Source organism: Truncatella angustata (genome assembly GCF_020726525.1).
Source record: "Truncatella angustata strain MPI-SDFR-AT-0073 chromosome Unknown BKA67scaffold_12, whole genome shotgun sequence".
Taxonomy (NCBI): Eukaryota; Fungi; Ascomycota; class Sordariomycetes; order Amphisphaeriales; family Sporocadaceae; genus Truncatella; species Truncatella angustata.
Genome location: NW_025763392.1, coordinates 527110 through 549803, shown reverse-complemented (window position 1 = coordinate 549803; position 22694 = coordinate 527110). Strand labels below are relative to the sequence as shown.

Sequence of the window (22694 nt, the reverse complement as noted above, 5' to 3'; positions counted from 1 at the left end):
AGTTGATGAAAGACCATGGTTTGTCTCAGTAGACCTTGGGGTACTATTCGGTTGCCTCCACAGCGGTATCGTCAGCCTCAACGTCGATAACCCAATTCCATCTGGGTTCGAGATTGGCGGCATCCTCGCGCCCGTTCACAGTTAAATTTGCGGTGCGATCTTGGATAAGAGGTACAGCCGAGACGGCGGTACCAAGGAAAGTTGCGATCAAGATATTGCATACAAATGTTGTGCAGTTGGCATAGAAGTGTCTAGAACTTGAAGTTTGGGAGTCGAAAATTGAGGTCCTTAAGTTGAACTCAGATCTCTAAGTATAATATAGAGAGTTTACTACACCCACATATGGATGGCCAACATAATCCAAAATAAAGTCCCGATACTCCGATAGCTTGCGTTTGACACCCTAAGGCCATGCGGGTGATTTCGATTCCCACAGTGAAGTATATTTTTCAACTTTCCTACAAACCATGTGGCATGTTTTCCTTGTTTAGTCTAAGCATGTTTTGCCTTCAGCCGGCTTGCGAGACCGTATTTTCTTCCGGCATAGTGTAGAGCTGGCACATATGTGCCAGACGCTGGATTATGCTTTTTATCCAGCAATTTACTACGAACCCTCACTACCATCATCCCATGACTGTGTTCCGTTGTACTTTATCGACGAACCTATTTCTCAAATACTGCTATGGCTACCGCCATCGTAATGCCATGCTCAATGATGAAGTCATCTTATGGACACCTTTCTGACCACGGTGATGAAGTCTGACCTGATCCATGCCCGATTCAGGGTAAGGAGCATGGAAACCGTTTAGTATGATCAATGGGGATATTGACGCCGCTACATTGGGAGTTTCCCTAGCAGTTTCCCACGAGGAAGAAGGTTATATTGACTTCGTTGCTACTCGGAATTTTAATAACGATTTACCTTCTTGGCTGTGAGCATACTAACACGCGACTGGGGTGGAGCTTTACAATTATCTATTGGAACGGTCTAACAAGCGAACGCAGGTCATTTGATAGTCAACAGAGATGACTCATGCGAATGAAATAACCTCACGCTAGACATCACTCACTATTCTGCATTTGTATTTTTTGATTAGGAACGCATAGCCTACTATGACTATTCTTGTAATTTCCCATCGGTTCAATTCTTCATCCAATGTTTATCTAGCACGACGCCCATTCGCCGTGCTGTGGCGGCATCAGAGCTCAACCTGGCTTATATTAGACAAAAAGTCCCTCATGGCTGTATTTAATTCCACAAATACTGCGATGCCGTCAATCTTTCATTCCATGACTCCACTTCCAACTTCAAAGAATTCCGTTAGTCACTTGCATTGAATCGGCCGGTTACTTATCCCTTCATGATTTACAAATACCTGCCCTGGCTCCAGATTCTTCCATGCTTGCCTCTAGATCTCACCAGGTTCAATCTCGAATTCGATATCAATACGCTGAGGGCACTTGGCCAGCTCAATATTAGAGGAGGTCATCTTAGACTCCGTTACCTCTAATTCTCCACGCTTACGCAGCAGAAACTCAATTATCAGCCTTGCGTATACGCAAAGTCTTGCCATATTCGGTTGTTGCCGTGCACCGTTGAGACTAGACTAGTCAAACTTTAGTCTAGAGAAAACGCAAGGCTCCGTCATATTTGCTGTCAAGTAATGCACCCTACCGGATAGACAACTCCTTCGGATTGAGCGACTATATAGTTTCTGGCGCGCGTCATCGCAATCATTCAATACGTTGTCCCAGATTTGGAAGTGAAACACAAAATCTTTTTCAAATCAATTAACGAGAGAATTACGTATTAGGCATTCCAAGAATGTCCTTCGTCATAAACAGAGAACTGGATTTATCTCTTCCTGCCTGTAGGACGACGTCTCATATTACTGAGCTGTGTCTGTTACGGCCACGTGCAGCTCTCGAGAAAAGCTTCGATGGGTATGTTCCCTGCCAATAGTAATATATGACGGAAGTTAAAAGAGTTAACGGGAGAGCAAAAGCCCAATACATCCAGAACTGACTGGAAACGGCCCAACCAGAGTCAGGATCGAAGTTAAAAAAGGACATGCTGAATATCGCAGAAATGAACGTCGGTGGCAAGAACGCCAGTGTCAATACCGATACGGTCTTCATCGCAGCACTGTCCGTCTGGGTGGCCCGGCCCATCTGCAGAGCCACTATGTTGAAAGCAAGCTGGATTTCGTTTTGGAGTCTCTTCTCGTTGGAAATGGATCGACCCCGTAGACTTTCGATCATAGTCTTCGCTGCCACAAATCTCTGGTGGACACTCCACCAAACAACCGAGTCGGGTGTATCGCATTTGATCTCTTGGTGCCGTGCAATAATGTTGTCCAGCGTCTTCTTCGACACATCAAGTGTCTCATTGACGTGGATAGCGTGACGCGCTATGTCGTGAAGACGTCGATAATCAGGTTCGCACTTTTCCGTCGGAGTTTCCTCCAGTTCTATCGTGCGTACTTGATCACGTATAGACCATACGGCAGCATCCTCGAGGCGGACAAGCTCGTCCAGTATCGTAAGATAGGGCCACATGGAATCAATATACTGCTTCGGTTTCACATCCATGAACGAGCTTTTGAGCCGTTCGAAGACGGACGGGTTGGTGTCAAATAGAAGTATGTATATCTGTTTTTGGGACGACAGATATCGTGTGAAAATGTTCATCCTGAGCCATTTATATCGTTTGTCGTCTTGAATTTGCTTGGTCTCGAAAAATGCCCATGTGTCTACTTCGTAAGTGCGTGTTCAAGTTGCTCCTGAGGGCATACGTACTTAGACCGGAAACGCCTGCAGCGTCCTCCTCTTCGGCACATCCGAAATAGCCGTTCGAATTGCGATACTGGTCTGACCACCAATGTTCGGGAATCGCATACGTGTCGGTCAAAGCCTGGCGGCATCGATAACAAACGCGAATGCTATTGGCAGCAGCGAGTCTTTCACAAGTTTAACATGGATCGAAATTTCCGGAGTATTCAAGAGTATGACGAACATGATGCAAATGGATGAAGTGGACCACCTCTGGCGCCAATGTCTACCTTTGTCGAGGTGAAGGTCTTCCGAACTTAAGTACTGCTTTTCCCAACTGTTGTCATCTACGAAAATGGGTATCCTACTCAGCTCCCCAGCTTGGAGTACTCACCTGTACCCCGTTGCAGCACAGAAATGCTCGACGAGCTCTGGCACCGCGCCGATTGCATGCGGTCGTTCGAGAGTTGAAAAGCTTGGAAGATAGAGGGAGGGGCTGACCTTACAGCGGGGGCAGTGATTATGAGGGGGTTAGGACCGAATTTAGGTGCTTCATCATAGGCGCTGGAGTTTCTACGCCAACTGGATGCAGCTATTTGACTGGTCAACGTGCCGTACCTGGAGCTAGGCTAGCGCGAGGTTGTCTATGAGGCACACTGCCAGAACTGCAAGCCAGAACATGCCGACTCCACCTACGGCCCGCTTGAATGCAACCAAAGCCACATATCGCCCAGCTTGTTCACAACGACCTGTCCAATCAAACGGCAATTGATATTTGTTAGAATAAAAGAGAAGATGAGCGCGGCTACTACTACAAGCAACAAGGCCTGTAATCACGTCATTTCAAGCAGTGGATTACTTTCGGGCGGCGACTCAATGTATTCTTCGGGTAATCAACTTGTGGTTTGTTGGGAAATAGCCGGCGAGCCAGTGCTACTCTATTCTCGCGACTCCCCACATATCTCTGTGGCAAGTATTACCACGTAAAGTCAAGAGGCTTTGTTTGTAAGGCTCCATGGAGACTGGTAACCTTACATGCGAATTGAATCCTAACTTCGTGTGGCGCGCTCAGGTTAGAAAAGCAACTCTGTTGCCATTGACTTTGCTCGGGATTCGAATCCAACGTTTCCTTGGCCGGTTGAAAGTAACATGTGGAACAGTTGACCTAAATGCCAACTCGTCCTGGTAGTGTCAATTTGTCCGCATTCCCTTCGAATTCTCCAAAGATTCTACTTGGGAACTAAAAATGCATCTAGAAACCGTTATATGTGGTGCAGCTCTGCATTTCATATAACAATATTGAATCGAAGCCTTGTAAGCGCGGCACGAAGAGGTGGGTCACTGTATCAACCGCGTATTCATGCTGAGCGTCGCTAACAGGTTCTTGAAGTCCAATTGTGTCGTGAGCTAACTATCCTGTGCTGTGGGGCAAATTCATTGACAGGCCAAACCCGGTTCTATTCGCGCAGTGCTTTCTACGGTGTGGATGCGTCATTTGATTTCGGCGGAGCGCATTCAAGCTCAACGTCAAATGTGCTGCCGGTCGTTATGTGCTTGTATTGATCAAGGACCGTCGCAGTCGCAGTGCATTAGACACTGGGCTTTCGAAAGCCAACATGAGGTTAGGCAGATTCGGCTTCACGCCAATCAATTCGTGAGCATCTTGATCATGCAGTCGGGCTCGAGGTGACCACTCACTTCTCCACTTCTCGCACAGCCTTGCCATGTTACTGCTATCTTATGGTGTATATGCAGCGCACTGCCTCCTTTCCTCAACGAGGCGATGACATAATTATACTTGCCAAGAGCTGTTGTATTTCACGTCAATCTAGCTAACCAGTTTGACTTCCTTTCCCAAAACTTGCTGATTTATCACGAGGGTGATCATGTCGAAACAACCACATGCAAAGACGCACGAAGACTACACAGTGGCGATAGTATGTGCGATCGAGTTCGAAATGAGCGCCGTCCGGTATATGCTTGATGAAGAACACGGTCGGTTGCCAAGTACACAGGGAGATTCGAATGACTACATTCTCGGTCAGCTATGCGGTCACAACGTGGTGCTGGCGTGGCTCCCTGGGAACCAAGGCAAAAGTGCAGCGGCGATCGTTGCGACAAACCTCGACCGAACCTTCCCATTCATCAAATGGCGCTTCATCGCCGGCATCGGTGGAGGCATTCCAAGTGCCAGAAATGATATTCGTCTAGGCGATGTGGTCGTGAGCATGCCAGAGGGACAGTACGGCGGTGTGGTGCAATATGACCTAGGCAAGGACACTGATGCTGGCTTCAAATTGAAAGGTTTCTTGTCAGCCCCACCTTCTCGGTTGAGGGCCGCCGTGGGAAGGATGCGGTCAGACCATCGGTTCAGCGATAACAAAGTAGAGGAGTTTATTTCGTCCATGTTACAGCGAAGCCGACGTCTCAATGCTTATCGGCGACCACCGGCTGAGACAGATGTGATTTATGATGCAGATTATCCACACGCCGCCGCCCAAGCTACCTGTGAGCAGTGCGACGGAGCACAGATAGTGGGCAGAATACCCCGCGAACATGATGCTCCAGAGGTCCACTACGGCTTAATAGCCTCGGGGGACCGTGTCATGCGTAGTGCCGTGCAGAGGGGCATCCAGACTCAGAATATAGGCGACATTCTTTGCTTTGAGATGGAAGCGGCCGGTCTTATGACAGAGTTCCCTTACGTTGTCATACGCGGCATCTCCCACTACGCCGACTCTCACGAGAATGACGTGTGGCAGTACTATGCAGCCGCGGCAGCAGCCGCCTGCACCAAGGAACTCTTATCATACTTAGATCCGGAAATGCCTACCGAGGATAAGCTGTTAGCGAGCATTACATCACGAAACCACCCCTACGGCTCAGCGGTCCATTCCACTTTTACAGGTCGAGGGGTGCACCAAACAGGCAATGGAAGTTTCTCAGTCGGAGGGAACATGTATATAAATTAGCCTTTGCTTACATATATAGTAATGTGCTTGGGGCGATCCAATTGACCTGTTTTATGACTTGGCGTCAAAGTACTCGGCATTCCCATCTGATTTGGGAGGGGTGCAGTTTGTGATAGACTTTTGACAGTAACCAACACGGACAACGGATCAGTGCTTCGTGTGTTTTACGAAGTAGAGGTGCATGTTCCCCCACTTGGCGTTGGACGATTCAAATGTTGCAAATCGCCCGCACTACGTAGTTATAAATGGGACGCAATGCCGGCGCGCCTTGGGTCGCTTCTATCTCTTATTGTCATGAATGTATAGAACTAAGGTTAGGCTATCAATTCATCAATTCCCATCTCACCTGATGATCTGTTGCCTAGAGCTGCGAAGTAAGACCTGTACTAGTCTAGCAGTACAACTCTGTGAAGAGCTAGGCCAGCGGCTATCCATTTTGTTGGCGTCTATAGATCTTAGCAGACGCGGTACTATGCATTCAATACATTCAACAAACCCTAATTTTTTAACCGTCAGTTGTCCGCTTTTGGGCGACACTGTATAGCTTTGCATTCCGAGATCTGTGGTCATATTAATTGCCGATAACTACGACGCTGGAGGAATAGGAGCAAGGTCCACATTATTGGGCAGAAATTGCAAGTCATATCTGCACTGCATTTTTAGTGGGATATGGCCTGGTATCTCAGCCTCACCTCAATTTTTAACCACGAAATACTTGTGTTTAGCCTTTCAATCTATCATCACTTGTAATGGCTCCCAAAACGCCATCCCGTCGTTGACCGATTCGAACTCTCAACAGCCTGTTGCGACCTCCCGAGCGATCGATATTACCCACCCCCGACACAACGACATGAGGCGCGCAGCAAAGAGACGAAAGGTTGATAGTGGAGCCACGAACTTTGATGCAGAAGGCCCAAATGGAGCATTGCAGAAACAGCATCACAACAACCGTGGATCAAGTAGTTTTGATGGTACTGGAATTGCAATGCGCGATGGGAATTTCCATGTTCAAGGCGATCTTCACTTGAATTCCCCTGTTCCCACCACAGCAGGCAGCAAGAGCACTACGAGGGAACAACTTCTTGAATCTTTACAATTCGATCAGATAGATGCCCGGCAACTGAGCGTTAAGAAAGCCCATGCCAAAACATGTCGCTGGTTTTTAAAGACTTCATTATACCAAAAATGGGAAAACAAGAACATACCAGCTGTTGATAACCAATTCTTATGGATCAAGGGCAAACCGGGAGCGGGAAAATCGACGCTGATGAAGTTTTTGCTTGAGCATATACGAAGTCGCATCCGCCAACAGAAAAATACCGACGTCATTATCTCGTTCTTTTTCAATGCTAGAGGCAACGACCTAGAAAAGTCAACGATCGGCTTGTATCGTTCTCTTTTGTTCCAGCTTCTAGATGGACGCCCAGAGTTACAACATGTGCTGGACGCCGTAAGGCCAGGTCGCCAGTGGGATCTTGATTTGCTTAAGAGTCTATTCGAACGAGCTATACAAGCCTTAGAGAATGCGTCAGTCGTCTGTCTTATCGATGCATTAGATGAATGCGAAGAGGCACAAATCCGAGACATGGTCGATGTCCTGAATGGACTTGTCAATGAAGAAAACCGGCTACAAATTTGCTTTGCGAGCAGACACTATCCACATATCACAATCCAAACAGGGCTTAGCGTCATTCTTGAGAACCAAAGCGAACATGAAAATGATATAGCCAACTACTTGAGCACTACATTGCGAATTGGACAAGGCAGGCTGGCTGAGCAAATACGTACGGATCTCCAAAAGAAAGCTTCTGGCGTTTTCATGTGGGTAGTCCTTGTGGTGGACATCTTGAACAAAGAATACGATGAAGGTGGCAAGCATCATTTAAAAGAACGTTTGCAACAGCTTCCCAGCGATCTCCACAACTTGTTCCAGAGTATTCTCCTTCGTGACAGCAAGCATCAGGCCGGACTCCTTCTTTGCATCCAGTGGGTTCTGTTTGCCAAACAGCCTCTGACAACAAAGCAGCTATACTTTGCAATCTTATCTGGCTTCGAATCTCAGTATTTAGCAGACTGTCACTCCGAGGATTATTCAGAAGACGATGCTCGAAAGTATATACTTGACAAATCAAAAGGACTAGCAGAAGCGACCAAGTCCAAGAATCCTACTATTCAATTCATCCACGAATCAGTCCGAGACTTTTTGCTCAAAGGGGATGGGTTCAGTAAAGTATTTCCTCAATTAGGAACGAACATCCAAGGGCAGAGTCATGAAGCCCTCAAGCAGTGCTGCCTCACGTACATGAGCATGCAAAGTCTGTCCGACCTCAACGAGTCCACGTGCGAATCAGTCAATGCGCAATTCCCATTTTTAAACTATGCCAACGGGGGACTCCTCTACCATGCTAACCAAGCACAAGTTTACAAAATTTGTCAGCAACATTTCTTGACCACTTTTCCACACCTTGAATGGGTGGAACATTTCAACATTCTTGAACCTCACAAACTGCGTCGATATACATCCAAGGTCAGCCTTTTATACATATTAGCTGAGGCCGATACGCCAGCTTTGATCTCTATCCAAGCAGGTCGCCAATCCTGCTTTGAAGTCGAAGATGAGCGATATGGACTTCCGATTCTTGCAGCAGCGGCTGCTAAGAGCCATACCACAACCCTGGCTATGCTAGAGCTTGAAGCGCAGCGAGTGTCAGGTTTTTCGTTCGAAAAATTCTGCACTCAACTGCGGCCGATTCCTGATAACTTGAACGCCGATAGTCGGTCATTTTCTTTTAACGGGAAGCAGGAATTATTCCATCAACTCGTCGAGCATGGAAGTGAGACAGTGTCGCTCTTCTTCCTCTCAGCAAACCCTTACGTTGTTGATTCAAAAAACAAGAATGGAAAGACAGCGCTCATGATTGCCGCGGCGAACGGACATACCATTTTGATGGAAGAGCTGTTTCGTAGGGGCGCGAACGTCTCGGAGAAAAATCGTAAAGGGCGGACAGCGTTGCATTCCGCCTCAAGCGAAGGAGTTTTAGCCGCTGCCACACTCCTAATCGACCACGGCGCTGATGTCTCTGCGCCTGCGCAAGGTGGAGGCAGGCCATTACATATAGCCGCTCATAATGGGAGGATCGAAGTAGCAAAATACCTTGTCGATCATGGTGCTGATATTTCGGCCACGGATAATTTTGGAGAGACGCCACTACATAAATCTAAGAGTATCGAAGTAGCCAAATACTTTGTCGATCATGGTGCCGATATTTCGGCTACGGATAATTCTGGAGAGACGCCACTACATAAATTTACTTACGAATGGAGCATCGAAGTAACCAAATACCTTGTCGATCATGGTGCCGATATTTCGGCTACGGATAATTCTGGGCAGACGCCACTACATAAATCTGCTGACAGAGGGAGCATCGAAGTAACCAAATACCTTGTCGATCATGGTGCCGATATTTCGGCTACGGATAATTATGGACAAACGCCACTACATAAATCTGCCGACAGAGGGAGCATCGAAGTAACCAAATACCTTGTCGATCATGGTGCCGATATTTCAGCCATAGATAATTCTGGACAGACGCCACTGCATAAATCTAGGAGTATCGAAGTAGCTAAATACCTTGTCGATCATGGTGCCGATATTTCGGCTACGGATAATTCTGGACAGACGCCATTACATAAATCTGCCGACAGAGGGAGCATCGAAGTAGCTAAATACCTTGTCGATCATGGTGCCGATATTTCGGTCAAAGACAATTCTGGAGACACGCCATTACATAAATCTGCGTATGAATGGAGCATCGGAGTAGCCAAATATCTTGTCGATCATGGTGCCGATATTTCGGTCACAGATAATTCTCGAGACACGCCACTTCATAAATCTACTTATGAATGGAGTATCAGAGTAGCCAAATACCTTGTCGATCATGATGTCGATATTTCGGCCACGGATAATTCTGGAGAGACACCACTACAGCTGGCTCGCTTAAGAAGAAATTTCAAGCTAGTTAGACTTTTAAGTTGAGCCGAACGCTTTCGCAGCCGGTATTTCAGTCCGGGGTCTGATATTCAAGTTCATGATGTAGCCACAATTAACTAGTGTCGTCAACTGCTTGGAGGGAATGCTGGTGGCTGAAGCTCTCCATTCACTAGAACAATAGCAGTAGTCCATAGCTGAGAACTAGTAAAACTACTTTTTATAAAGATAAGTGTTGTAAACCTTTCCAGGTCCCTGTTAGAAAGTGTGCGGATTAAAAAAGTTTTGTCGAAACATCGGCTCCTCCTGGCTGAATGGCTGTGTAGATCCCAACGAAAACCACGAATGATCGCCATTCCGTGCGATGGTTGCATGCTGGGATCACATCATTGCATAAAAGTATATCAACGAAACCTATCGACAAAAGTTGATTGGAACGTATGCTATCAGACGCGATGTTTTAGTTCTTGTTAATGATTAATATAATCTACAAGTCGAAAGTCGTATTTGAGAGCCAATGGGGCATACTGACGAATGCTGTTCATCGATCAGGTGGCCGTCTTCTTGTGCAACTTGGAAAAAACGACCCCCAAACCATGTTCATTCTTTTATCGATCTTGTGTCAGACATGTTACATGAAGCGTTGCTCATATAGCTACGTTCACCATTACCCCAGCACACTCACCGTCTACATTGGAATCCCACTTCATACTCAAATTGTTGTTCCGCTGTCTTCACATCTGGCATGATATCACCGGAAAATGTGGTTTTGCTGCGCGGTCGACCACACTGGATCGGATATCATCTGTACATCGCCAGTGATTACTTAGTATATAAATAAAGGGACAGTATGCTGAGAAACTCTCCATCAAGATAGAGCGTTTCTAATTCTGCGTCAACAGGCGTCTCAAAAGATTGTTGTTTATTGGTAGGTCCGAGATTAAACTTAGCTTGCCAGCGATCGTACATACCAAAATGCAACGACCAGCCGTTGTAAATAACCCCAGTCAAGTGCAGGAAGTATAGACCAGTTCAAAATAAGTAAGTTTCGTTATAACAAATACGTATCTAAGAATAGTCCATTGCTGCTGTGTGTAAGAAATGTTCAGAGGCAGTGATAATGCTGAGGAGTAGTCATACGAAGATGCGGCGAGAGCCAAACTTTGACTAAGCAAAGTTAGTAGTGCACCACTAATGGACGGGTTCTTTTGCCGAATAACGAGTATTTCAGAGTGATTTCCGTCCTTGCGAAGGAATACAGCTTACTAGTTTACCATTGACTAGTACTGGTGAAGACTAGGACATTTCGCACTCGTGCAAGTAGCAGGAGTTCCAGTCTGGTAACTAACTTAGAGAAGAAGCTCGGTTCACCTATAGTTACAAGTTGATACAAAGACGTAAATTTGAGCGATGTCAGTGACGACAGTTTGAAGTGACGTCAGACCAAAAAAATCAGGCTATCATTTGAAACAAGAAAATTGATGATATAAGAGTTAGGCACGCTGGTTTTCACACATGCTAATCGAGCTGGAGATTTTGGAATCATTCATGGTTCTAAAGAGTTGGGTATGAGAACTTGAGTGACGCACTACTAACATCTCACCAACTCAACGATGCAATGGGCCAGGAAAGCGCTCATTTGTTTGTATGAGTTCATGAGGCACTTCTAATCCCATGACTAGTGGGAATCTTCGCGTGCAGCTGTATAGATATTGTTGTCTCCAAGGATATCAACTTTCCCTTTTTGCTAGCTGGGTGGGTATCGTGTAGATCAGCTATTCATTGCCAAGCCTCGGTACTACTTGCTCCACCTCTCGAGTCGATCACCTTCCAATAGAGATACACTTTTACCAAACGTGTCCAGTCTATGGTTCGCATCCGTGAGTCGTTCTTTCTTGACGAGATCGCATCCAGCGCTGGCAATCTACCAGCCGAATTCTAATGAGCCTTCTACATACAGCTCTTCTTCAATACCTCCACCACAAGCACCTTGGTCACCTAATGCTTCTCATTATCCGGGTCGTTCAGTTGGGTAGTGAAGAGCTTGACCTACTTGTTGCCTATGAAACACGTTCCGATAGCGCTGAGAACGCTATTGTATAGATCCTCTACCTTGAACATCCTGTTCTCGCAGAATTCTCTCCCGCTCCATCCCATGCTGACATCAGGCAGATTCTGTGTGCGATCACTAATGAGCATACACGCCACATAAGCTCGTATCTCGCTCACCTTATGTCCAAGATGAAAACAGCACTACCCTACACAACACCGATCCCCTTGATCGTGGAGATTCTATCGAAGTCATTGCCATTAGGCTGACCCGTTCACAGCTCCTTGTAGCCATCGTGCCATTTCTATAAAAAAAAAAAATAAACCGTGCAGTCCTTCCTCGCGGCAAATATAAAGTTACCAAAGCCGCCCCACTACGTCCAAACCTAGCTGGGGATGATCTTGGCGGCTTTCCTCATAGGCGAATTCGGCGCTAGTAACTCATCTCAGAATGGGGTTTCGAGTTGGGTGTGTAGCATGTTTATGACATCTATCCACGCGCCGCTGTACTCAGATAGCAGCCGTTCTGCGCTGCGTGGGGGACATGGATCTGTGGTCTTCTCAACAAAGTACTCGAGGAACCCACTCCCTACCGACAAAGACACAGATATTGTTCGGTGAATGTTTCGTGAGATATACAATCCGGACGGTCCACGATCGGGCAAGCTACACACCGAGCTCGACACCGTGCACTGGTAGCTTGGGTATATTCTGTTTTAGGCTATTGGGTTGAAATGCTGAGACGTTCTTTTTTTTAATAATACTGGTATGAACGAGGGAGGGTCTGTGACAATCTCTGACCTCGGCGCGTATGTACAATTCGGAGTGAGCCACCTCATGCAACATAGTGGCGGGCTCGGTACTGCGAACTGCGTGATTACGGCGTATAGATTAGTCGCGCGACTGGTACGATTGTGGGTGGTGTTTGCAGCAACACTAGAGACGCTGTTTGTATGCCGTAGTATACCAACACTAGCCATAGCTCTCATGACAGCTAGTGTCGTTTCTTGGCATAACTCCACACCCTTGGCTCTACTCAGCAGTTAAGTTTCAGGGTTTGATTTAAGACAAAGGACTTGCCCAAACAATGCTGATACGGTTTACCAGTTCTCCAACTCGCAATTATTTCATCACGTCACCAGTCGTCCACTTGTATACATAATATAGTTATCACCACTTTGCCGATCATCGAACAGTCCAGGTGATGGAGGGTTTTTGTTCTACAGCCTGGGAAACTCGTACAAAGATTGGAAACTCATGTGCTCGTCTAAAGTGGTAGCATAGAGTACTTTTTGTAAAGATGAGGGCTTATTTGTTGATAGAAACACATTGATGAACAGAATATGGGCGCATGCATTCTATCTACTCTTTGCTCGTCCACCATCTTGGTTTATCGAGGTCCGACTGATTCATGTATGCTGCTGACTCGGTGTCCTTCCGTCGTCTTCGTTTCTCGAGGAACTGTTTGATATATGCTCCATAGCTGTTTGCCAATCATCTTCGAACTCGCTCTCAGGCTTGCGTGGTCTAATCTTCATCTCAGTGCTTTCCGAACGCATTCTTCTCCTGATTGCAGCCCACCAAAAAGGGCCATGCCCAGTTTCAACGTTGCCCTGGGCGTCCATGTACTGTATCACCTCATTTTGGAGCGTGAACGTGTAATAAAAGTCAATTTGATGAGCGCCGTCTTGAGGTCCCATGTGGCCCACCGATATTTTGATAACACCCGACCCGTGGATCTCTGGTTGTTCGGGAAACCCCAACAACCAGCGGACCTTGTTCATATGAGAGAAAACGAACCGGTACTGTTCCTTTACTTGTCTGAAAACTGTGGTCATGTAGTAAATGTAACTCCAGCCGGTGTGTATATCTTGGGAGAACAACAGCTCTGAGTCTTCGTGTAAGCTGAATTCAACTACGGTGAGACTTGCCTGACTGCACGAAGACCAAGGAGAAGTGGGAGGCAGATTAAGACATTTGCAGCTGGCGCCGCTGTGATTATGAGCCGCAGCTATGCTGTATTTAGGAACGTCGATATGATCCATGGCGACACAAACGCTTCCTGGAAGGTGATAGTCGGCCCGATCAGTTGTGCCGGAAACAGTCGCCTCAAAAGGAACGGAGGTTTTGTGCCACAATATGAGGAAGGATACTGAACATCCACCCTGGTCTTTTTGGAAGACTATCTCGTCGGCAAATAAAATTCCGGAGTGTTGCTCCCTGCGGGGAATGCATCTCACTATCAAGCCATCGAAGATGGATGCAGAAGAACACCGCTCTTGACTAGCATTCGACATGATGACTAAAAGAGTTTGTGTTGTTTTGGTGTCGAAGAATGCCAATGTGAGAAAGATTATGGGTTTTGATTGACGTTATATATAATCTAATTCGGTGATTATGTGAATGGATTTCATGATGGTATTGCTCTCAAGCATTTCGGTCCGGCCTCGATCCGTGAGTAACATCAGGGGGAAACCCGACTTTTGAACGATGTTGGTGACTAGAAGGTGTGCGACAAACGCCACTGCCAAGATGAAGCATTTCATCGACCATACGGATGACTACGTATGCATTACCGAATCGAAGCTGCGAACCAGTCACCCAACAGACGCAAATCATGCCATGCCGCAACGACCATTTTACTACCATGGCAGGAGAGAATACCCCCGCCCAACTCATATAATGGCATCAAACTTTTGCTTGATAAGTCTGAACCTCTTGTTGAGAGTTACTCATCTTTTCCAGGTGCTCTGTACGAGGTAATTAGGAGGAAGCTGACTAATTGAAAGCTCGATGACGAACCGCCCTCAAGTTCTTCATTCTGCAGCCGGTACCTATCGTTATTTCCATCTACTAAGAAAAGAGCAGCAATCCACAGCGGCCTAGACCATGCCTGATGGGACTGGTAGCCTCGTACTTCGCAGTGATTATTCACCTTTTGCTGGTCCTCATGTTGGGAATCCGATAGTCCTATCGATTGGTTTTCGCTCAGCGGGTTTTGACTATTTCAACTAAACCTCAGGAACTCATCATGTTCAATGCGTCTAATCCACCGAACTCGATGTCAACACTCGCCACGGTGGCGGCACTGCAATGTGAACAGGCGAGTGTGACGTCAGACCATGTTTGATAAGAAAATGCGCTGCGCCTTTGAATATGGTTAGTCATCGGTCCCGGCCCGGATTTCAGCATCCTACCGAATTTGGCACAGTTAAATAAGGAGTGAAGGTGCATCACATGTAGGTTGACATCCCGCGTGATTGCCCATTTGCAGCGGTCACAGTACTACAAGAACAACCGAGATGCCAGCTCCAGCACGAGATAATTGTTACCATGTGGCATATAGGTAGTGTGAAGGGAGAAAAGATAGGGTGCAGTTGCAAAAGGCAAAACGAGTGTCTAATAAGTTACCACGTGGCACGGCGCGACAGAAACACAACATCGAGGGTATTGCAGTAGGCAAGAGTAACAATCTAACCTATCCGACAGTCCCAATGGTTAAATAGGAAGTGGGCCACGGTTACCTTCCATGGAACTGGGAAGCTGAATGCGCATCCCCACTAAACAATGCACAATGAAGCCGTTCTCACCCACTAAAAACGCACCAAGTACCTGCCCCTGTTAGATGCTGTATGTTATCCTGGCCATCTTGATCCTGAATCTGGCCAGGTCCCCCAGCAAACTCAGCCCCCTGATGCAACGTCGGCGCATAGCAAAACACGATCCAAATTCGTAGGATTGCGCTTGGCATTTGTGACTGTGCCGCTCTGGGTGACCTTTAAGTAGCTAAGACGCAGTTCTGTAAATCATGACTGCAACATGCCTCCCGTCTCACTCTTGCTATTTGACGACTTGCATTCCGGCGAAGGACGGCAGGCTTCTTTCGCCTCCCCGGACTGACCGACCATGAAGACCACACGCAGCACACGAGACCGCACCGCCGTTCTACTGCTCACGAGCCTGCTTTGTGCGACCCCGGCTGCGGCACAGACGTGTTACGCCCCGAACGGGACGGCGGTCACGTACTCGTCCATATCGCCCAACGGGACGGTATACCAGTACTCGACGCCCAGCTCGGGCGCGCGGCTCTACGCCTGCCCGCCCGGCGCCGACGGGTTCGCGACCTGCTGCGCCGAGGGCGACTTTTGCCACCCGGACGGCCTGTGTTATGGGCCCAACGCCGGGCAGCCGACGGTGCGGAGGCAGTACTGCACGGATGAGAGCTGGCGCTCGTCCAACTGCAGCCCGCTCTGCCGGCATGATGCCGATGCCAACTCGCCCTCGAGCGGCGGTGTAAGTTTTTGAGCCCATATTCAATTGCACTACACCATCGTCGGAGCTGTACTGATTCTTAAAATTAGGCAGTACTCACCCCTTGCATGGATGGCAAGATCTGTTGCGGCGCTTTCCAGTCTGACTGCTGTGACGACCATAAAGGCCAATACGCGATTCAGGGCTACGAAGTTGGGCCGGGCATCAGCTACAACACCAATTCGACCACGACACAGGAGGTGGTGTCCGCAACTAGTGTTACATCAGCGACGGCATCCAGCTCGTCCTTGTCTCAGAGCGATGCCAGCACAACTCTTAGCGGCGGCGTGATCGCAGGTATCGTAGTTGGCGCAAGTGTGGGACTCGGCTTGATATGCATTGCGGCAGCGCTGGTATATCGGAAGCGAAAGCCGATACAAACACAACCGGGGGAGCCGCCGAAGGAGGCGTGGAGTGATACAACTGCTATTCAGAGCTACGGTCATAACTTCTACGGCGGCCATTCGCAGTACGAGCTATCCTCAGCCACGCAACCTGGAGAGCTTCCCAGTTCTCGCCTTCGCCACGAGCTGAGCTAAGCCCATCTAAATCTTGAAAACAGCATTTGTGTAGGAGATGAGGAGCTTGTTGACCGTCAGCATCGAAGCTGGGCTTAAAAACGATGCTCTTGGTACACGCTTCAGAACCTGCGCCGGAACCTATAGACCCAGGAAGTTGCCCAGAAAGTCCGCCTTGCCCAGTGGTACGCCCTTGGCTCTGAGGATTGAGTAGCCCGTGGTGAGATGGAAGTAGAAGTTGGGCACGCCCTGGGTCAACACAGCAGCCTTGACGGTGATCTTATGCGTCTGGCCAGCCCATGAACTGCATGACGACATTAGTGTCGAGGCCCACAAAGACATTATCAAAAGCAAAATGAGAACTCACAAGTCGAGCGTCTCGAGGTCTCGGCCCGTTGCCTTCACCACATCAAAAGCCCTCACCGCATCCAGGGTCTTGGCGATCCTCTGCTGCAAGTCCTCAAAAGTGGTCTCATTGTTGGGAAATAGTGTCGGCTCAATGCCGCTAAGACGGCCGAGAGATATTTGTACGGCCTTGGTGGCGTTCTGAACCTGGAATGCCAATGGAAGCTGGTCCTCGATCAGACGGGCCTGAACGAATGTGTTCGGATCGATACCCTTCTCCTTCGCAAACTCTTGCGTCTTCTTGAGAATGTGAGAGTATGTCTCGAGGCCCTTGGTAAAGGTCGAGACGGCAAGCTCGGGGAGGTCAAGGGAGGACATTTTGAATGAGGTGGAAGTAGGCTTTTGCTTTTGCTTGTGCTTGTGCTTGTGCTGGTGACCACGCGCGTGTTGTAGTAGGCTGGGGGGGGGTAGGCTGCTGGTTTCTAAACTATAATGAGTATGATCAGGGGAGTAATTGAGATACTTATACTTCGGATCCGAGATGCTGGTGACACGCCAATCACCAATTACGCAATATGAGAAAGTGGTTTCGTGATTCATAGGTGTGACAATGTCAGAAGTCTCGTTGGTGACGTCTTGTTTGCTTGAGGCGGTTTGCCATGTCAGGTACACTGCCAATGGCGGGGTTGGAGGGGTTCTAGCGGTCAGGGGTTGCTGTTCCTATCGCGCAATACGCAGGCACATCGCGTGATTCTAAAAGCATCGTCAGTGCCACAAAAATGGCAATCGCGATGGATTCAATGGTAAGGAGCGACTCAGGTCAATTGTGTTCTGACTAAACTGCTGAAGGAGTGACTGCGGTCAACGACTTCTCCCCCAATAACCGACATGCTAAGATAAATGATGATGCGTGTTGATGAATGTACAAAATACAACCCAGACATTGCGAACCCCCTCCAAATGTGCATTGCGAACGAGTGAACCGAAGGAATACCCCAAAACTTGTGCCAAAAGCTGGCGGGCTTTTTTTTTTTTTTTTTTTTTTTTTTTTTTTCCCTGTGTGAAACAGCCATCATACTGTGCTCACAATAGTACGTGGTTTCATGGTTTTCCGCTTTATGGCCTTGTATCCTTCGATCAAAGCAACATAAGCCACGAAACAACCAATCACCACGCCCCACTGCCAGGAGATACCGCTATGTTTAAATCCAATCTCATTGACGTAGGGAATGTAGATTACTGGGAAGGAGGCCAAGAACCCACCGACAACCGCCCAATAGAGAACCCTGTTTCTCGAGACAGTTTTGAAGATGGCAAACGGCCCAGAGTACAATTCTGGATTCATAGCGAAGAGCGACCGAGTAAAATGCTTAACCTCCCAAGCAGTGACGAGCAACAGGAACACGAGCGTTGCGAAAGTGGTGGCGCGTGCTTGGAACACAATATCGCAGGATTTGTTGTATTCGGAATTACAATTGAAGCCGAGAACAGAGGGGTCAGTACCATACCGGCCGTAGGTCGTGGTGATGAAAGCCGTTAGGCAGAGCGAGCCCATGAAGAATCCATACACCATCTTATCTATGATGAGTTCCCACGTGAAAACACCGACGCGCAGACTGTGGGGTGGCCGGGTCATGATGTCCGGTTGAGCTTCCTCCAGACCAAGACCGATAGCAAGACCGGATGAGGTGATAAGATTCGCCCAAAGAATTTCGAGGGGTGAAAGTGGGAAAACAGAGTTGCCCCTGGTATCTTTGAATGCCAGGGCGATGAGAAGAAGGATGACCTGGGCTATGTTTGACACCAACAAATGTAGCAAGAATTTCTGGATGTTGTCGAACAGTCGGCGGCCTTCTTTAATGGCAGTCACGATGGATGCGAAATTGTCATCCGTGAGAACCATGTCCGCAGCCTCTTTAGCCACGTCGCTTCCATTCAAACCCATCGCGATACCAACGTCAGCTTTTTTGAGTGCCGGAGAGTCGTTGACGCCATCTCCAGTCATCACGCAGAAGCCACCTCGGCGGTGAAGAGCCTCCACCATTCTGACTTTGGTAGAGGGGCTGCAACGTGCGAGGACGAGAGGGAGCTTCTCCAGTTGTGTGATAGCATCGTCACTTAGTGCGTCGAACACACTAGCCTGCATTATCGCCGTGTCGAGTTCAGCCGGCGACAGTTTACCACTGAGAATCCCAACCTCTTTGGCAATGGCTGTTGCAGTCTTGATGTGATCTCCGGTGAGCATATGAACCATGATACCCGCCTGCTTGCATCGTTGCACCGCATCTGCTGTTTCCAAACGGGGAGGGTCATATAGACCAGCCAACCCAAGAGGAGAGAGTCTACACTCTGCAGTCTCTCGATTTTTTGCAATGTCTTCAAAGCCAGCAGAGTTGAGAGGCACAAGCCTTTGCGCAATACACAAAACTCGTAGTCCTTCGGAAGCTAGTGAGTCAGCCTTCTCTGTGAGTTCTGCCTTAACCTCATCTGTTGCGTCAAGCAACGGGAGAATTGCCTCCAAGGCTCCCTTGGTGTAGATACATGCTGTTCCCGAAGATGAATGCCTGTAAATGACTGTCATCCTCTTACAAGAGGAGTCAAATGGAAACTCGGCAATCAGATTTGATGCCTTTGCCTGAACGATAGTGGACTTGCTATGACCAAACCGCATGGCAAAGACGTGGAGCGCAATTTCGGTAGGCTCACCGGTAGCATCCCAATTGGCAGGGCCGACAGTAGATATAGTAGAGGTCTCAACCATGTCGTCAGAGGCACCGGCCTTGCCATCACTGATAACAGAGTTGTTGCACAGAGAAATGCAGTCGACAAAAGCTTCAGCCTTCGCGGGTAGCCTGGAGAGCAATTTGGGTTCGTCGATCACCCCATCAGAACCCCACGCAATTCTACCGCTGGTAGGATCAAACGGGTGTGTGCACTCTTCTACTGTAGCCATTGACCCATCACGGAGCCAGATCTTCCTTGTAATCATCTTGCCCTGTGTTAGAGTACCAGTTTTGTCTGTGCAAATATTGGTGACGCCACCAACAGCTTCCAGAGCAGCCATTTTCCGCACAATAACGTTGCCGCGAGCCATCGCTTTCGTGCCAACGGCAATACTGATCGTAAGCACAGCGATGAGCGATTCTGGAATGACTGCAACGCCGACACAAATGCCGTAAATAAGTACTTCGTCACTGATTTTGAATATACTTGCCGAGAACACGATAATTACCAAAAGTATGGCAAGTGCGAATAAAAGCAGGGCAAACTTGCTTAGCTTAACCTGCAATGGTGTGCCGTCAAGACCAAGGATACTTGTTGAAGTGGCTTTGAATCGGTGCAATAATCGTGTGATCTGGGCCACTTCTTGACCAGCGAAAGGGTTGGCTCTAAGCATTTCTGCGATCTTGCCAACTTCTGTAGTCATGCCTGTGGCCACAACAACTGCCATTCCTCTGCCCCTTGTGATCTTGCTCGCCTGGTAAAGCACTGCGAATGTCAGTGTATTGCGCGACAGATATATCAAGATAGTGTGAATAGTATGTAACTGATTCAGTATCGCACGGGATTACCTACTGTTGATTCGGTCACCGAGAGGAACATCCGGGTCATCGAGGATGGCATCAGCATGCTTGCTCACAGGCAATGATTCTCCGGTTAGATGGGCTTCCTGAAAATAATTAGCTTAGGATAGAATGAACGGCACGATCTGTTAGGCATTAACGCACGTCAGTTGTCATGTTAAGACTGCTAACGAGACGGAGGTCGGCAGGGACAATATCCCCAACGTGAAGAACCACGATATCACCCTTGACAAGTTCCTCGGCCTTAATGTTGATCGTGCGTCCCTGACGGATAACCTTGCAAGTAGGGGCTGAAAGGGCAAAAAGTGACTGGATTGCTTTTTCTGCTTTGAAGTCTTGCCAGAACCTACATGTTGTTAGATGTTGTGCAGAATTTCTGGAGACTCTACAGCTATGGCCAAAACAGTTTTGATCTGGCGGCGGTTGATATAGTCCTCTTTTCGACAATAGTGCCGAGTCCGGAAGAAAGTTAAAACTTTGAGAAGAGAGGTGATCAAAACTCACCCGACGACGATGTTGAGACAGATAACAAAGGCAATGATACCACCTTCGATATAATCATGGATGGCAAAGGAAATCGCCATGACGGCGACGAGAACGAGTGTCAAGCTGTTTGAAATCTGCCTCAAGAAAATCTTCCACGGGGATAACCCTTTAGCTCCTTCAACCTTGTTAGGCCCATCCTGCTCCAGGCGAGCAGCGGCTTCGCCTGCGTCGAGTCCATTCTGGAAGCTTGTCTTTAACAGAGACCGCTCTAGTTGCTCAAGTTGGACCGTATGAGCGGAGTCGACGGAAGCAGGGGGAGGTTCACCCATTCAGTTGTGTTGATAAAGCTCAGCAAATGGTTGCTGTCGCTGATATAAAATACGGGATGCTTTCTAAGAGATGTGTGAACTTCTGGTGTTCCGAAGGGGAAGTGGGATAAATGGGAAAGAGCTAGAGGTCATAGAATTAATCACCATGGGGCACGTGCTTGCATAGGGAAAGAGTGAGGCAGTCGGAGCCATGGAACCCACCCCGCCATTGCTGCTGTTTGGTACGTGATCATGTGGCCAAGCGCCAAGGCTTGAAGTCAAGATGAGAAGTTGACGTGGGTAATGGTCAGCGTTGCTTGGCCGATTGAAAACTGTCGAACCACATCACTGGCGATGCTGCGGGGACGGTGCAATGAGTGGGACTGGGTCAGGTCCAGTGCATACGCCGGGATCCGCTAAGAGTAAGGTGCCCCGACGAAATGCGGGCGTGGTCGCCACTTTGCTTTTGACACGGCGCCGAATGGATCCAGCGCTCACCGTTTGGACGCTGTACGACAGAAGGACGCTTGCAGAGGCGACTGTTTGCCGTCTACCATTCAAGAAATCAATCAATTGCTTGTGTGTCTCAATACCTCACTGCAAGCAAACGGGTTGTTGTCTCTCGAGAGGCGAGCCTACCCGGTAGGGTCGCCTGTCCAAAGTAGCAGAATTCATGTTGTGTGCCAAGCTGGTTGGTGCATGTCTACGGGCAGCCAAGCACCTAAAAGAAACACACAGCCACCCATGGCAAACGATTACGACAATCCCAACACTACTGGTGTCTTGTCCCTGGCGATAAACCTTGGGCCTTCCTATTCAGACAAAGCACGTTTCCCGGCTTGACAGGCTGTTCATAATAACTGGCCGCATTGCAATTATGTCTTCGGTCGTGATCCGAAGATAGGCCATACAGCGACCCGATACGGATCCGTACTCTGACACTAGACCTCCTTGGCGCAGTGCGGCTCTCCTCTCATTCTGACATTAGTCTAGGTTAGCAAGAACTTGGAAGACCTCATAGTTAACCTACCCCCCCGACATAACTTCCGACAGTCGCCATCTCTACACAGAATAAGGTTGCACTAGCACAGGTGCCAGCGTCCGGACCGGCAAATTCAATAAACATGTCGCGAATGCACGCTCGCCTCGTTCTGATCGCCTTATCTTGTCATTGGTGAGGAATCCAGTTCTTTTGAGATGCTAACCTCATTCAAACAATACACATGGGCAAGACGCAAGCACAACTGCATATAATTCTGTATGTCTGGTCACGCACCAACCCAATCTGAGAGCGTATGGGCAGCTGGCAGGCTGCAGCTAGTTTAGTATGCCGCTTGCCATTCTTGCCTCAAGCGATTATT

General features: G+C 48.2%; 7 protein-coding genes across 7 annotated transcripts; 3 read left to right on the top strand and 4 right to left on the bottom strand.

Moving 5' to 3' along the window:
- Positions 1-1884: 1884 nt before the first annotated feature.
- BKA67DRAFT_595993 (uncharacterized protein) lies at positions 1885-3497 on the bottom strand (the record flags this gene model as incomplete). Its single annotated transcript, XM_046105246.1, has 3 exons — positions 1885-2753; positions 2800-2960; positions 3469-3497. 3 exons carry the CDS (start codon positions 3495-3497, stop codon positions 1885-1887), a joined length of 1059 nt encoding a protein of 352 aa, XP_045951589.1.
- Positions 3498-4658: 1161 nt separating this feature from the next.
- Positions 4659-8877, top strand: BKA67DRAFT_527417 (uncharacterized protein; the record flags this gene model as incomplete). Its single annotated transcript, XM_046098852.1, has 3 exons — positions 4659-5156; positions 5286-5709; positions 6758-8877. Coding segments are annotated over 3 exons (3042 nt in total), but the record flags the coding sequence as incomplete, so codon positions are not given.
- BKA67DRAFT_503752 (ankyrin repeat-containing domain protein) lies at positions 8854-9684 on the top strand (the record flags this gene model as incomplete). Its single annotated transcript, XM_046097105.1, has 1 exon — positions 8854-9684. A coding segment is annotated over one exon (831 nt), but the record flags the coding sequence as incomplete, so codon positions are not given.
- Positions 9685-13190: 3506 nt separating this feature from the next.
- On the bottom strand, positions 13191-14078 carry BKA67DRAFT_696801 (uncharacterized protein; the record flags this gene model as incomplete). Its single annotated transcript, XM_046109360.1, has 1 exon — positions 13191-14078. One exon carries the CDS (start codon positions 14076-14078, stop codon positions 13191-13193), a length of 888 nt encoding a protein of 295 aa, XP_045951586.1.
- A 1262-nt stretch (positions 14079-15340) lies between these two features.
- On the top strand, positions 15341-16802 carry BKA67DRAFT_128185 (uncharacterized protein). The gene is made up of 2 exons (XM_046094982.1): positions 15341-16074; positions 16143-16802. The coding sequence occupies exons 1-2, from the start codon at positions 15688-15690 to the stop codon at positions 16629-16631; spliced, it is 876 nt and encodes a 291-aa protein (XP_045951585.1). The 5' UTR covers positions 15341-15687; the 3' UTR covers positions 16632-16802.
- On the bottom strand, positions 16752-17333 carry BKA67DRAFT_527488 (uncharacterized protein; the record flags this gene model as incomplete). Its single annotated transcript, XM_046098861.1, has 2 exons — positions 16752-16914; positions 16978-17333. The coding sequence occupies 2 exons, from the start codon at positions 17331-17333 to the stop codon at positions 16752-16754; spliced, it is 519 nt and encodes a 172-aa protein (XP_045951584.1).
- Positions 17334-18027: 694 nt separating this feature from the next.
- BKA67DRAFT_527658 (calcium-transporting ATPase) lies at positions 18028-21354 on the bottom strand (the record flags this gene model as incomplete). The annotated part of the gene is made up of 4 exons (XM_046098882.1): positions 18028-20444; positions 20532-20625; positions 20684-20885; positions 21044-21354. 4 exons carry the CDS (start codon positions 21352-21354, stop codon positions 18028-18030), a joined length of 3024 nt encoding a protein of 1007 aa, XP_045951583.1.
- Between the last annotated feature and the right edge of the window lie 1340 nt (positions 21355-22694).